Consider the following 16,033-nt stretch of genomic DNA (forward strand, 5'->3'; position numbering starts at 1 on the left):
CATTCAATACTACCAAAACAAAAAGATGGAAAAAAATAAGAGGACTCCCAAAAAGTTCTGTTTCCTACTGAAAATTGAAACGGTCAAAATTTTGGTTCCAGCCAATTCTCGTTTGTAAGAAAATAAAATTGTTAAAAGTTGTCGTTTTTTCCCCGAAAATTTTTCAACTATATTTTTCTCAGAAATTGCCAAATGAAGGCTCTTCCGTTTATTAAAATTGTCAAATTTCGCTTTATTTTACCAAAATTTAGTATTTTTTTCAGAAATTACTAAAGTTTTCACTTTTTGTTGCCAAAAATTGCCAAAATAAAATAAAAAATCAGTCATGTTTTTTTGTGATTTTTTTTCTATGCATTTAATTTAAATGTTTTGCTTACCTACGTTAGATTTATGGTTACTTTTTTGAGTTGCATAACATTTTTTAAAAATTTCTTCTATCGAGTAGACATTACCCGACTAACTAATTGTTTATTATTTTGTTTACAGTCAATTTTGAAAACGAAGTTTTTCAATCTTCAAATATTTCTCTGCATTAAATAATGATTCTTTCACTGTTTCGTTACTTTTTCGAGTGTTTTTGATTACTAAAACAAATTTTTGAAAATTTTTCATTTTTTACAAAAGTATACAGAAAATGAATATATATATCTACCTACCCAGTGGTAACATTATACAACTCGGTTTATGAGCAAAAGTCGATCCTCCAAATCGATTGCCACAATTTTCCAGTCGCTTTGGAAGCCTCGGAACAAAAAAAGACTTCTCTTCAGCAATATGAAAACGCTCCAGAAGGCGTTGTCATCAATTTCGGAAGCTGAAAATTTAATCCTATCACAAATTCGACCTTTCGAATCGATTCAGGCAGGTAAATCGCATCTACGAGTATTATAGAAAAGAAGTGATAATTTTTGGAATTTGGTTTTGATAATTTGAAAAAAAAAGTGAAAAATCTCTCGCCATTTTGCCAAGAAAAGTGAGAATTTTTTCAAAAAGCCAACTTCATTTTGATGCATCTCAAAAATCTTAACCAATCATTACTCAGCTCAAAATGTTTCTTAATTTCTTGAAAATGCTCTGATTAAAATTTCTGAATTTGTGTCGAAATTTTAACCTATTTTATTGATGGGTTGCATGAAACCTTTTTCAGAATTCTCGAAAATAACAATCTCATTTTGGCCTTGAAATTATTTAAACCTGCCAGAAAAATGTTTTGATGTAAAATGTTTATTCTCATACCACAATCCTAACACTCCTATTTTGATGATCGAAACAGAAAAGACTTCATGAAAAAAATTATATGTGTAATAAGTCGTCATGATCTGTATAAAAATATATGATATCTACAGAAAAAGATCGTTAACATAATAACTACGTATATCACAGAAGACAACACATGCCATTTCAATGAACCATAATATAAAGATCACAAATAAAGTATACATACCTAATTACATATGTACATATCAGGGAGGCTACATTCAGTCGAAAACTAATACCACACTTACTTTTCAAAACAAATAAAAAAAAATATATACTCGTAGGTCTATAAAAATATAAAAATACAAAATAAAATTACAATAACCGATAACGTTGAAGCAGAAAACGATACATGAGACTTTGCACATTTATAGAATAATACAGTAAGATTGAAATCCCAATGATAAAATGAAAAACGAAAATATAAAAATTTAGGTAAGTAAGCTACTCTGCAAACGATACGAATGCAGGTACATTACATACTATGTCGTGAATAAGCTCCAATAAAATAAAAACCATTCTGGAATAGTTAAGCACTTGAAATTGATAATGATGGGCCGAGAATCCCTGGTTTCAGCTCAGAAAACAGGAACGTACGAGTACAATTTTTCTCTGGTAACATACATATACAAAACACGATATGAATATTGCAAATCACACGTTAATTTTTGCTGAAGTAGGCAAGGCAAAATTAAGAATCCATCGTAACAAGGGAAGTATCCCAAATGGCACAAAAACGTTTGAACCGGACAAAATGGGAATCGAGAGAGAAACCCAAAATATACCCCAGTCAAAATTTTAGATTCTGGAATTCATTTATAGATTTAAGGCGAATTTTTAAAAATTCAAATTCGGGCCAAAATGAGAAAAAATCAAATTGTCAGCAAATTAACCTAGTTCTCGAAAAAACACCGTTAATAGGGTGAAAATGAAATTCAGCACCTATCAACTTGGAGTTACTGTCTTTGTGACCCATTCGAGTAATTGAGGACCATATTTTTAAAATCTCTTTGGGCCTGTTCAATTTCAAAATTTTTTCCAGTGATAATAATCTTTGAAGACACGAAAAAATCAAAATGAGCTGTAGGTTTCAGAATGGTTCGAAACTATCACCAATCGACTCAGCTGGTCAAAAATAAGAGTACAAATCAAATTTCTGCTAATTTTGTTCACACGTTCGCGATGAAAGACGATTTCTGCATTTTTTTTTTCAAAAATAATCATATACTTTACAAGGGACTTTTTGAGGTGTCCGCCTCCGATTTGAACGGGACCGCGATTTTTGGAAAGAGCCTGTATTAAAACCCCCAAAACCAAATTTTCAGCTGCCCAAGTTCATTTTTCGATTTTTGGCGAATTTTTGAAAATCCAAAATTGACTATTTCGGTGATTTATGCTTTTTTAAAAAAAGTACGTAGGTACTTGATCAGTAAAAATGTTCAAAATAAGTCCTAAAACTGATATTACCCCCCCCCCCCACCCAAATTTCGTCATTTCCAGCCATTCTGGAGCCTCCAGCGCGATTTTTAAATTTCTCCAGAATTTTAAATTTGCTCCAGAAGGCGTGAATATGAAGTTGGGCAGCTAAAAATCGAGTTTTGTATTATACTCGACCTGTTTAACGAGTTTATCAACATTTGAGCCGATTCTGGAGGGGACACCTCAAGAGTGGTTTTTTGACCAATTCTTTTCTTCAAAATAAAAATACTCAAAAATCAAAAATTTCCCGTTCGCTACAAAATTTTAGAAATTTGAGCGAATCACAGTATTTTGTCATGAACTAACCCCACGAGGGTGAATTTCGCTAATTCCAGCTATTCTGGAGCCTCCAGCGCGATTTTTCAATTTCTCCAGAATTTTGAATTTGCTCCAGAAAACGTTAATATGAAGTTGGGCTGCTGAAAATCGAGTTGTGTGTCATACTCGACCTGTTTAACGAATTTATCCACATTTCAGCCGAATTTGGAGGAGACACCTCAAGAGTGGTTTTTTGACCAGCTTTTTTTCAAAATAAAAATAGATATATGTAGGTAAGTACAAAAACCAAAAATTTCCCGTATACGAGAAAATTTTAGAAATTTGCGCGAATCGCAGTATTTTGTCATGAACTAACCCCACGAGGGCGAATGTCGCCCTTTCCAGCAATTTTGGAGCCCCCAGCGCGATTTTTCAATTTCCCCAGAGGCTCCAGAAAGGCTGGAAATGAGGAAATTCACCCTCATGGGCTGGATTGATGACGAAATACAGTGATTCGCGCATTTTTCGATAATTTTCTCGCAAACGAGAAATTATTGATTTTTGGATATTTTTATTTTGACAAAAAAAACTGGTCAAAAAACCACTGTTGAGGTGTCCCCTTCAGAATCGGCTCAAATGTGAATAAATTCGTTAAACAGGTCGAGTATAACACACAACTCGATTTTTAGCTTCCTAACTCCATATTCACTCACGTCTTCTGAAGCACATTAAAAATGCTAGAGAAATTAAAAAATGGTTCTGGAGGCTCCGGAATGGCTGGAAATGACAAGATTCGCCCTCGTGGGGTTAGTTCATGACGAAATACTGCGATTCGCGCACATTTCAAAACTTTTCTCGCAAACGGGAAATTTTTGATTTTTGGATATTTTATTTTGAAAAAAAGCTAGTCAAAAGACCACTCTTGAGGTGTCCCCTCCAGAATCGGCTCAAATGTGGATAAACTCGTTAAACAGGCCGAGTATGACACACAACTCGATTTTCAGCAGCCCAACTTCATAATCACGCCTTCTGGAGCAAATTCAAAATTCTGGAGAAATTGAAAAATCCCGCTGGAGGCTCCAGAATGGCTGGAAATTGTGAAATTAGGATTTGAGGGGTTAGTTTTGGACAAATTACAGCGATTCGCGTGAATTTCAAAAATTTCCACACAAACGGGAAACTTTTGATTTTTTGGATTTCTAATTTTGAAAAAAGCTGGTCAAAAAGCCACTTTTGAGGGGTCACTCTCAAAACCGACTCAAATGTGGATAAACTTGTTAAACAGATCGAGTATAACACACAACTCCATTTTTAACTGCCCAACTTCATATTCACGCCTTCTGGAGCAAATTCAAAATTCTGGAGAAATTGTAAAATTGCGCTGGAGGCTCCAGAATGGCTGGAAATGACGAAATTTGGATTTGGGGGGTTAATATCAGTTTTAGGATTTATTTTGAACATTTTTATTGATCAAGAACGTACTTTTTAAAAAAAGCATAAATTGCCAAAACAGTCAATTTTGGAATTTCAAAAATTCGTCAAAAATCGAAAAATGAACTTGGGCAGCTGGAAATTTGGGTTTGGAGGTTTTAGAACATGCTTTTTCCAAAAATCGCGCTCCCGTTCAAATCGGAGGCGGACACCTCAAGAGGTTCTCTTGTAGGTAAGAAAATGTTGGATTTAAACCCGTAGGTACAAAATGATTTTGATCATACGTACCTAAATCGATCAAAAAGGTCACGATTATAATGAATCTGAGTTTTTAGGAGCTAAAGTTCATTTTCACCCCATTTACAGCGTTTTTTTTTTTTTTTTTTTCAAAACTAGAGAAACCAAAAATTCGCTTTTGGAGGCTCCAGAACAGTTTGAAACCGTTACTTATCGACTTGGTATGTTGAAAATAGGAAAAAAAAAAAATTTCAACTTTCTAGGTCAATTTTCCGAAATTTTGATTTTTTTTCCAATTTTGGCTCAATTTGAATTTAAAAAATTCGCCAGAACTTGAAAAATGAATTTCAGCATCTGAAATTTTGACTGGTGGTGTACATGTTTAGGAGTCCTTTTTCGATTCCACTTTATCCGGTTCAAAAGCTTTCTAGTATAGCCTACTTTCTGATAAATTCGTATTTTTAAATGGAATAGGTATAATCCTGAATTTAATTGCTCATTTGTACCTTACTACTTTCATCCATCAGGATTGACGTCCACTTGGACTCGATAAAGAAGCATTTGTTTCTTCTGCATCTTTGGTAGGTAACGTCGTTTCCACAGCCGCCACAGGAATGAGACGATTACGAATGGCTGCCGCTAACGACGCGTATTCGTCCAGTTCATACACCGGACCCTTATCATCGATCACTGGGAGCTGGACATTTATAGCACTGGATACCATCTCGGATAAAAATTCATACTGGCCACCAAAGGTCTTGCCCCAATCAGTACTCAAACTCTCGTCGATCGATTTTCTATTCTCATCCATACCTGGGTAAGTAATAATAGGCAGAGTGTACAAAACTTTAACCTGGCATTTCATGAAAATCAGCAACAAATCCTCAAAATGGTCGAGAAATTTCGAACATGGCATATTATTGGTCGCATCCCAACTACCAATGGACAAAATAATCCTTTCTGGTAGCGCTGCAAAACGATTCAGAGTCGCAATTAGATCGACGATACCGAGGTCTCGTCTGTACAAAGATTCAGAAAGCTGATCTTTGAATGGTTTGCCTTTGAGGATGTAATTTGCGACGCCTAATGAGTGACCATCGCCGAGTAGCAACACATCGTAGGCAAGAATGGCCACTTTACCCACGTTTTCAGTATCTTGAATGTCAGCAACAGTGTAACCCATTGGAAAAGAATTCACAGGAAAGAAAGGGTTCAACTTTGGTGGTGTTATATGAAAGCGCTGCCAGTATTTTTCGTAGTCACGAGTGCTCGATTCGCTGGCACCTTTCCATCGTTTGGCAGCAGGCGAGCCATCTTCTTGGGCAATAATTTGAGACGTCATTTTTCTGCGATATGAACTGGTACTGGTACCGGCTGATCTGGAGGGTCTAGAAGCACCTGCTTTATCTGCAATATCTATCGACTCTGAAAACAGCAAGGATGTATCATCGCCATCAGGTGGACTCATCGGGGTATAATCTGCCAACGCGTTTGGAAAATCTGCAATCGATTCCATCGTGAGACATTCTCTATTTGGCGAATCTGCTCGAACGACCTCCGGATTTTGGTCAAGCTCAAGCACATTGTTTGAACCAGAAATTGGAGCAATTGGCGACGTTGGTCCCGGAGGCGACAGCTCGACATTTGGCGGAAATAGTGGAACACTGTTACAGTCCTTCGAGATAAGAACACTGAAATCAGATGAGGCGGTACACCTACAGGCAATAACCAGACTGCTCAACTTCCCAAGAACTAATTTGTAACGCTTCGTAGCATCCAGCTCAGCTGCTTTCGCTTTACTGGTGCGTTTGTTAGCTTCAGCCACAAGGTCTGAGTTGTGTTCAGCATTAGCTTCCAGCTGAGCTATACTGTCCTGAGCAGTGTCGTAACGCTTCTTAGCTTTCAACTCGGCTTCTTTGGATTCACTGGCGCGTTTGTTAATAGCATCTATCACAAGTTCTGAGTAGTGCTTAGCATCTAGCTCAGCAGCTTTGGCTTCACTGGCGCGTTTTTCAGCTTCGGCCAAAAGTTCTGCGTTCTTTTTAGCATTAGCTTCGAGTTGAGCTATCTTATCTTCAGCTGCGTTGTAACGCTTTTCAGCATCTAGCTCTGCAGCTTTGGCTTCGCTGGCGCGTTTATTAGCTTCCGATAAAAGTTCTGCGTTCTTTTTAGCATTAGCTTCGAGTTGAGCTATCTTATCATCAGCTGCGTTGTAACGCTTCTCAGCATCTAGCTCTGCAGCTTTGGCTTCGCTGGTGCGTTTGTTAGCTTCGGCCACAAGTTCTGCGTTGTGCTTTGAATCCTCTTCGAGTTGAGCTATCTTGTCTTTAGCTGCGTTGTAACGTTTCTGAGCTTTTTTCAACTCAGCTGCTTTGGCTTCACTGGCGCGTTTATCTGCATCTTTCACTAAAAGTTCGAGTTGAGCTATTTTATCCTCAGCTGCGTCATAACGCTTCGTAGCATCTAGCTCAGCAGCTTTGGCTTCGCTGGTGCGTTTCTCGGCTTCCACCATAAGTTCAGCATGGTGCTCAGCATTAGCTTCGAGTTCAGCAATCTTGTCTTCAGCTACCTTCAAACGGGTTATCAATTCTAGGTTACACGTCGCTTGAGTTAGATGTGCTGTTAATTCGTCAACACGGTTACTTTTCTCCTCCAAGTTTTCTACTATAGTGCGATCTCTAAGATTAGCCTCGATCACGTCTACTTGATTACAGTTTATAACTTGAGCACATTTCGGGTGTCGACAGGTTACCGGATCTGCAGGATGTGCAAAAACGAAGCAGCTCATATGCATTAGGTGACGACATCGGGAGATCGAGATGTATTCTTTGACGGTATCATCTTTCTCGCAGACAGGACTCGTGGTTGTCACTGATCTCAAGCAGAACATACATAACATCTCCGTAATATTGGGCATCTGTAAGAAAGAAAATAAGTAGGTATTATTCATAGGTAATGGATAAGGTAAAGTTCACGATTTCTACGAAGTCTGTCCCACCCCCTCAGGTGCAAAGTTTTTTATTCAATATCCGATTCGACCAACAAAAGGTAGAGGGGGGGGTCCGGCGATTTTTTTGAAATTTTTTCTATCGAAAGACCTGCCGAAGGGATGACCAATGGCGCAAATCGCAGCCCTCTAGCCCTTTTTTAAAGGCTGCTAGGGGGTGTCAAAGTTTTCAGTGAATTTGAAATAGAATCCATTTCAGCAGTGGATTACTCGATAATCGCGGTACCTATCGAAACGGAACTTCTTCCAATAATTAGGGGGTTTAAGAGGCTTTTTGGTGATATTATAAAAATTTGAGTATTGCTAGTTTTTTTCGTACGAAAAATTAGCTCGAAATGTTTCAAAACGTAGTTTTCATATATCGTTCCAACTCTCAAAAATTCTGAAAAAAATATATTATGTAGGTACAAGTTTTCATGCTGAATAATACACAATTAAAAAATTGGGATGACATTACTCGTATTTCGTAAAATCGGTTTTAAAAAATTGAAAGTTTGCAAAAAATTCGATTTTTTGATTTAAAATATGAAAAAAAGTTTTGACTGGTGAAGTTGATTTAAAATTTTTAAAAATCCATTGGAGGCTCCAGTAATTTTCAAAAAAGTCACTGGAGTCCCTAAAATGACTTGAACCCACCTGAAGTCGTCTTCAGAGGGTGTTAAAATTGGAGTGTAGAGTAAATTTCAGCTTTCCATCTCCATTTGATGAAATTTTGTGAAAATTTAAAGTTTCGAAAATCTGCTGGAGGCTTCAGGAATTTTCAAAAAGTCGCTGGAGGATCTAAAACGACTTGAAATTTGCCTGCAGTACTTCGTAGCGTATTGAAATTAGTTTTTAGAATAAATTTTAATAGCTTTACAACTCCAATTTGATGGAATTTTGTGGGAATTTCGAGTTTCAAAAATCTGCTGGAGGCTCCAGAACTGCTCAAAACGGGTTGAAACCATTTCCAATCAATTTGGCATGTCGAAAATAGGGTATATCCAAAATTTCAGCTTTCTTGGTCAATTTAGTAAAATTTTAATTTTTTCTTCCATTTTTGGCCCAAATTTGATTTTCAAAAATTCACCAAAAATCGAAAAATGCACCTTAGCAATGGAAATTTTGACAGGTGATAAATTTTTGCATGATCTTTCGATCTACCTTTGTAAAGTTTAAAAAAGTTCGTGCAAGTCCTATGTTAAAACGCAAAATCTGCGATTTCGGCTGACCTGTCAATCAAAATGGCCGTCATTTTGTAAGTAAGGCCAACTTTTTTTTTTGGCAAGTTTGCTTTAATGTTCCTTAGGATGTCTCCTTTAAGAAAAAAGTTGTCCCGTAGGATCGGCGGGGGGGGGTGCAATTACTCCTATTGTCATATGGCGGACTATTAAAAAAGAGTCAGAGGGCTGCGATTTGCGCCATTGGCCATCCCTTCAGGTCTTTCCACAGGAAAAATTTCAAAAAAACCGTCGACTCCCCCCCTCACCACTTCTTTTTCGAATTGATGTGAAATGACCCTTGTAAGATAACAATCAAAAAATTCGTCGGAATACCTTTGTATAATTTATTACTTGACTTTTTTTTGGAGTCACTTTTTTTCATTCACTTTCATCTGATTTTGAACTGAACCAATCCATTATCTAGAACGAATTATAGATAACTTTTTCGTACAATTTTGGAATTTTTTTTCAAAAATTTGAATTTTGGTAAGATTTGTTGAACACGTGTGTATGGTATTTTTTGGATTTGAAGAAGATTTTGTTACAATTTTCGAAAATTGAAATTTGTATTTTCTGCAATTAGGTACTGATTTTGAGTTATATTCTGGGGGGGGGGGGGCGCAAAAGGATCACCTGCACCACCCGGTCGAACCTCCGGGACAACTTTTTTCTTAAATGGGGAGTCTTGAGAAACATTTCTAGCCCTTGTCCACAAAAAAAAAAAGTGGCCCTAATTACAAAATTGTGGCCATTTTGATTGACAGGTCAGCATAAACCGCAGATTTTGCGTTCCAACATATACGACTTGCACGAAAGTTTTTAAACTGTACAAAGGTAGATCGAAAGATCAGGTATAAATTTATCACTTGTCAAAATTTCAAGTGCTAAAGTGCGTTTTTCGATTTTTGGCGAATTTTTGAAAATCAAATGTAGGCCAAAAATGAGGGGAAAAATCAAAATTTTACCAAATTGACCAAGAAAGCTGAAATTTGGGATATAGCCTATTTTCGACATGCCAAATCGATTGGAAACTGTTTCAACCCGTTTTGAGCAGTTCTGGAGCCTCCGACTCGAAACTCCCACAAAATTTCATCAAACGGAGATGGAAAGCCGAAATTTACTCTACAAACTAATTTAAATACCCTACGAAGTCAAAAGCAGGTGGATTTCAAGTCGTTTTGGAGCCACCAGAGACTTTTTGAAAATTACTGGAGCCTCCAGTAGATTTTTGGAACTTTGAAGACATTTCATCAAACGGAAATGGAAAGCCGAAATTTACTCCGCAGTCCGTACTCCATGTTTGACACCCTCTGAAGACGACTGCAGGTGAGTTTAAGTCATTTCGGAGCCTCCAGCGACTTTTTGAAAATTACTGGAGGCTCCACCAGATTTTTGAAACTTGAAATTCCCATAACATTTTATGAAATGGAGTTGGGAAGCCGAAATTTAACCTGCAAAGTAATTTCAATACGCTACGATGCCAACTGCAGTTGGATTTCAAGTCGTTTTGGAGCCTCCAGTAGATTTTTGAAACTTGAAATCTCCCAAAATTTCATCAAAATGGAGATGGAAAGCCGAAATTCATTTGGAAAACTAATTTCAATACGCTACAAAGTCAACTGCTGGTGGATTTCAAGTCGTTTTAGATCCATCAGCGACTTTTTGAAAGGTTGTATTGCGTTTTTTGGAAAATTGAAATTTAAAAAGTAGCTGGAGGATTCAAAACGACTTAGTTTCTAAAATCTATTAGAGGCTCTAGTAATTTTCAAAAAGTCGCTGGAGGCTCCAAAATGATTTGAACCCACCTGAAGTCGTCTTCAAAGGGTGTTAAAATTGGAGTGTAGAGTAAATATCAGCTTTCCATCTCCATTTGATGAAATTTTGTGGAAATTTAAAGTTACAAAAATCTGCTGGAGGCTTCAGGAATTTTCAAAAAGTTGCTGGAGGATCCAAAACGACTTGAAATTCACCTGCAGTACTTCGTAGCGTATTGAATTTAGTTTTTAGAATAAATTTCAGCTATACAACTCCAATTTGATGGAATTTTGTGGGAATTTCGAGTTTCAAAACCCTGCTGGAGGCTCCAGAACTGCTCAAAACGGGTTGAAACGGTTTCCAATCGATTTGCCATGTCGAAAATAGTGTATATCCCAAATTTCAGCTTTCTTAGTCAATTTGGTAAAATTTTGATTTTTTTCTCTCATTTTTGGCCTAAATTTGATTTTCAAAAATTCACTAAAAATCGAAAAACGCTCTTTAGCACTGGAAATTTTGACAGGTGATAAATGTTTTCTTGATCTTTCGATCTACCTTATTTGTACGGTTTGAAAAACGTTGTGCAAGTTCTATGTGGGAACGCAAAATCTGCGATTTATGCTGACCTAGGCTGTCAGTCAAAATGGCCACAATTTTGTAAGTAGGGCCACTTTTTTTTTTTTGAGGACAAGGGCTGGAAATGTTCCTCAAGACTCCCCATTTAAGAAAAAAGTTGCCCCGGTGGATCGGCAGGGGGTGCAGGTGATCCTTACGCGGCCACCCCGACCATTAGACTTTCTGAACAATTTTACATAGAATAATTTGCACATTCTTGGTAACTTTTTGTAAGTTTGACTCGCGATTATTTTCATTTTGAAGGATTTTTTTCACCAAGCATTGTAATGAATGTGCAAATTGTAACTGAATTGCTTTGACCTCAATTTGAATTTTTTGGTATTCTTTTATTCATAGAGCTCATGATTACAATTATCGCTAACTTCAGCAGATTAGCGTTTTGACAACCTTTTGAACACGTTTTCTAGGGTGAAATTTGACGTTCAACATTTTTTGTTTTACACATTTGAAAAACGTGCCTCCAGCGGCTTTTTTGAAAATTACTGGAGCCTCCAGTAGATTTTTGAAACTTGAAATTTCCCCAAAATTTCATCAAACTGAGATGGAGAGTCGAAATTCATTCTGCAAACTAATTTCAATACGTTACGAAGTTGACTGCTGGTGAATTTCAAGTCGTTTTGCAGCCTTCAGCGACTTTTTGAAAGGTTGTATGGCGTTTTTTTGGAAAATTGAAATTTCCTAAAAGTAGCTGGAAGCTTCAAAGCCATTTGAAACCATCATGTAGTCTGCGAAGTAAATTACAGCTTGCCTTCTCCATTTGATAAATTAATGTTGCGGGAATTTCAAGTTTCAAAAATCTACTGGAGGCTCCAGCAATTTTCAAAAAAGTCGCCGGAGGCTCTAAAATGACTTGAACCCACCTGGAGTCGTCTTCAGAGGGGGTTAAAATTGGAGTGTAGAGTAAATTTCAGCTTTCCATCTCCATTTTTGATGATTTCAAAAATCCGCTGGAGGATTCAGGAATTTTCAAAAAACCGCTGGAGGCTCCAAAACGACTTTAAATTCACCTGCAGTACTTCGTAGCGTATTGAAATTAGTTTTTAGAATAAATTTCAGCTTTACAACTCCAATTTGATGGAATTTTGTGGGAATTTCAAGTTTCAAAATCTGCTGGAGGCTCCAGAAGTGCTCAAAACGGGTTGAAACCGTTTCCAATCGATTTGACACGTCGAAAATAGGGTATACCCCAAAATTCAGCTTTCTATGTCAATTTGGTAAAATTTTGATTTTTCCTCTCATTTTTGGCCTAAATTTTATTTTCAAAAATTCGCCAAAAATCGAAAAACGCACTTTAGCACTTGAAATTTTGACAGGTGATAAATTTTTGCATGATCTTTCGATCTACCTTTGTAAGGTTTGAAAAAAATTTCGTGCAAGCCCTATGTTGAAACGTGAAATCTGCGATTTCGGCTGACCTGTCAATCAAAATTGGCCGCCATTTTGTAAGTAAGGCCAACTTTTTTTTGGGCAAGTTTGCTTTAAAATGTTTCTTAGGATGTCCCCTTTAAGAAAAAAGTTGTCCCGGAGGATAGGCGGGGGGATGCAATTATTCCTATTGTCATATGCCGCCTGCCGGACTAAAAGAAAATTTTGCAATTACTTACTTCCAAATCTTGTAGTAATAACATTAATATTCAAATTTACCGAGTTCGTTTAATAGAGGATACTAGACTGACGTCACAACATGGCGGATTTGGTCTTATCAGTACATTTTTCATCAATTGTGGGCCAAATATCGCGTAAAAGTGGCACTTTTCGAAGAATTCTCTTTGAATATGTGAAATTTTAGAAAACTGACCAGAAAAAATGAATTCTCCGTCGAAAATACTTCAGTTTTGCTACTTTTGCTGCATTTTAATCTAAAATTATATTTAACCGCGGAAAAAAAAGCAAAAAGTAGTACTTTTTCAGGATATTTGGCCCGGAATTCACTGATAAGAAGCGACATCGGCTCGAAATTGGCCTCTTTTTTACTGATAAGAACCAATAAAATCTGTCCGCCATTTTTTCCTAGTATCATCTATTTTGATTTTGACGAAAAATCTGTATGTATAACTAGTAACATTATTTTAAATAGTATTCGCATCCATTAAAATCCGTTCTGATTCATCCATAATCTAAATTAAATTCCTCACTAATCACCAAATTTCTAATCAAATATTCCAAATACAACTTTGAGCGGGAAATGAAAGCTCAGGGGTGGGGGGGATAAAAAAATGCCAAAAGAAATTGATTGGTTAGTTTTTCCCAAAAAAAATGTTCAAAATCCTACATAAACAAAACAAACACAAAGCGGTAATTTGTGTGTATTTACAGGTAAATTCTTATCATCTTAACCGTTATCAATCATTTATTTTCTAATTTCTACAAAGTACAAGTTTTCATTTCTCAATTCTCAGTTTTCATTGAAGTTCTCACTTCTAGTTCTATACTCAATTCTCGTTGTTGATTCGCGTATGTATAGATAAGTACTCATCAATTGCTGTCTTGGATGATTATTAATCAATTTCTACGGTTTTCAGTGCAAAATTTCAGATAGTCAAGTTCGTCTTAAAGTGCAGTGGGTTTGATGGACGAACTTGACAACCTGAAATTTTACACCCAGTTCTCACTTCTATACTCAATTCTCGTAGTTGATTCGCGTGTAAGTACTTATTAATTCTGTCTTGGATGATTATTAATCAATTTCTACGGTTTTCAGTGTAAAATTTCAGGTAGTCAAGTTCGTCTTAAAGTACAGTGGGTTTGACGGACGAACTTGACTACCTGAAATTTTACACCCAGCCACTCTGAAAATACAAATAATCATCAAATATGATGATTTTTGTGTAAATTCTAGTGGCAGTGGTGAAAAAACGCGGTAGTCAAGTAAGACAGTATAACCGAAGAGTGTTTGGTCCTTGTATTGTAATATACTATTATTATGCTTACCTTTCATATAAGTTTAGAAGACGATAGAATGAAAAACGAAAAACAGCTGTTCGATTAATCTGTAGATCTCCGATCTCCAACTATTTAGAGCACAGTCGATTACAATACACGAAAAGAAGTCGCATTAGATAAGATAAGACACACGTAGTACTGACTAGTGACTACTCACACTAGAAATCAAATCATCGTCGGAAAATCAAACAGCCAACACGGGCAAATAAATACATAGAAGCAATACCCTTCGTAGTTCGTAATTTCGTAAGTACACAATATACTTGATACAATGATACTCGTACTAACTGCGTGAAACACTAAGACAGACTACCCCTCCGTGTAGCTGATTTTGCTGATTTCCCCTTACGCGCCGCTGTATGCTGTAACCTGCTGGTCGTTGCGCGTTGTGTATTGTATTGGTTACACTTACCTTACCTTACATGGGCCATCGACTGTTGTGACGTCGACATGATGAGGTAGAACGTGGTATACTTTTCTTTTCAAAATTAGAGAAATCACATAAGTATTTGTGAATGAAAACTTCGCACGAAATACAATGATTTTTCCTATTCTTTGTAGGTATGTACTACTTACTTATGTACTTCAATCCTCCTACTCCTACCCCACATCGATTGTCACTAGTTTCAAGCCAATCTGAAGCCTCCTCCCCTGCTGAATTTCAAATCACTAATTCACTACAGTAGCAGAGTAGTAATCATCAACTTACGATACGTTACTGAAAATTTAATCCCATTATGGGCATAACAATTACCAGTGTTGTCATAACGTTATTCATAACGTAACGAAAAACGAAAAAACCGGAATTTTTTCCGTTACAATAACGAAACGATAAAAGAAAACGGAATTTTCTACAAAAGAAACCATAACGAAATTATAACGTTACAAAAAAATCGGTATGCTATAACGAAACGAAAAACGAAAAAAATTCCGTTATTTTTTCGTTTTTTTGCTTTTTTTCTTCCGTTTTTTGAGCAAAGCAAAATGATTAAAAAATCATTAATCAATAAAAAATTGAAAAAGTTGGTTCGAAAATTGAAAAATACCGTACTTGAAAATGAAATTGATGTAAAAATTTATGAGCAGATAAAAACACATGTATCGAAAAATCAAGGTGTCTAACAGGTCCTACTGGTCCCATTAGTCCTACTAAAGTCCTACCTTTTTTTTTCAAATTTAAAATTTTTCTCCCTTTTAACGGAATTTTGAACAAACTTTGTAGAAAAGGGCTTATTTTTCGACTTTTTTAGATTTTGAATCACACATTAATGAGAGCTTTTGCCCTCGCTTTACTCGATCCTATTTACCTTTCTTTTTCCATTTTCAAAAAAACACTACCTATTCAAATTTCAAAATTTTAAAGCTAATAGTAAATTTGAAATATTTACAATCGAAATTGAAGAATTCGACTTAAATTTGATTTCAAGCAAACATGATGTAATATTCATTCATCAATTTTAAAATTGATAGTTAATTTTTAAAAATTCATCTCTAATAACTTCATGTTTTGTTTTTTTTTTCTTAATTTCACATTTTTTGCAAAAATTTGGCTAAGAACTTGAATGTATATTTCAATTCAACACCCCCCCCCCTCCCCTTTAAAAAATCCCTCAAGTAATTTCTTATTTCTTATCGTAATCCTCCCCCCCCCCTATTTCTTCCAGGCTTATCTATAGGGCTGAGATGGCCGATGGGTCATTCCACGTCAATTGGACCAAGAAGTGGTAGGGGGGGGGGCTTCGGCGATTTTTTTGAAATTGTTCCTGTGGAACGACCTTCCGAAGGGATGACCAATGGCGCAAATCGCAGCCCTCTAGCTCATTTTTAA

At 36.4% G+C, this 16,033-nt stretch overlaps 1 protein-coding gene across 1 annotated transcript; it reads right to left on the reverse strand.

Annotated features, from left to right (window-relative positions):
- Positions 1–5,168: 5,168 nt before the first annotated feature.
- On the reverse strand, positions 5,169–14,465 carry LOC135846578 (uncharacterized). Its single transcript, XM_065365767.1, has 2 exons — positions 14,194–14,465; positions 5,169–7,579 (listed from the first exon to the last, which is right to left on the reverse strand). Exon 2 carries the CDS (start codon positions 7,577–7,579, stop codon positions 5,186–5,188), a length of 2,394 nt encoding a protein of 797 aa, XP_065221839.1. The 5' UTR covers positions 14,194–14,465; the 3' UTR covers positions 5,169–5,185.
- Positions 14,466–16,033: the final 1,568 nt, after the last annotated feature.

This window comes from Planococcus citri, chromosome 1 (assembly GCF_950023065.1).
Source record: "Planococcus citri chromosome 1, ihPlaCitr1.1, whole genome shotgun sequence".
Classification (NCBI taxonomy): domain Eukaryota; kingdom Metazoa; phylum Arthropoda; class Insecta; order Hemiptera; family Pseudococcidae; genus Planococcus; species Planococcus citri.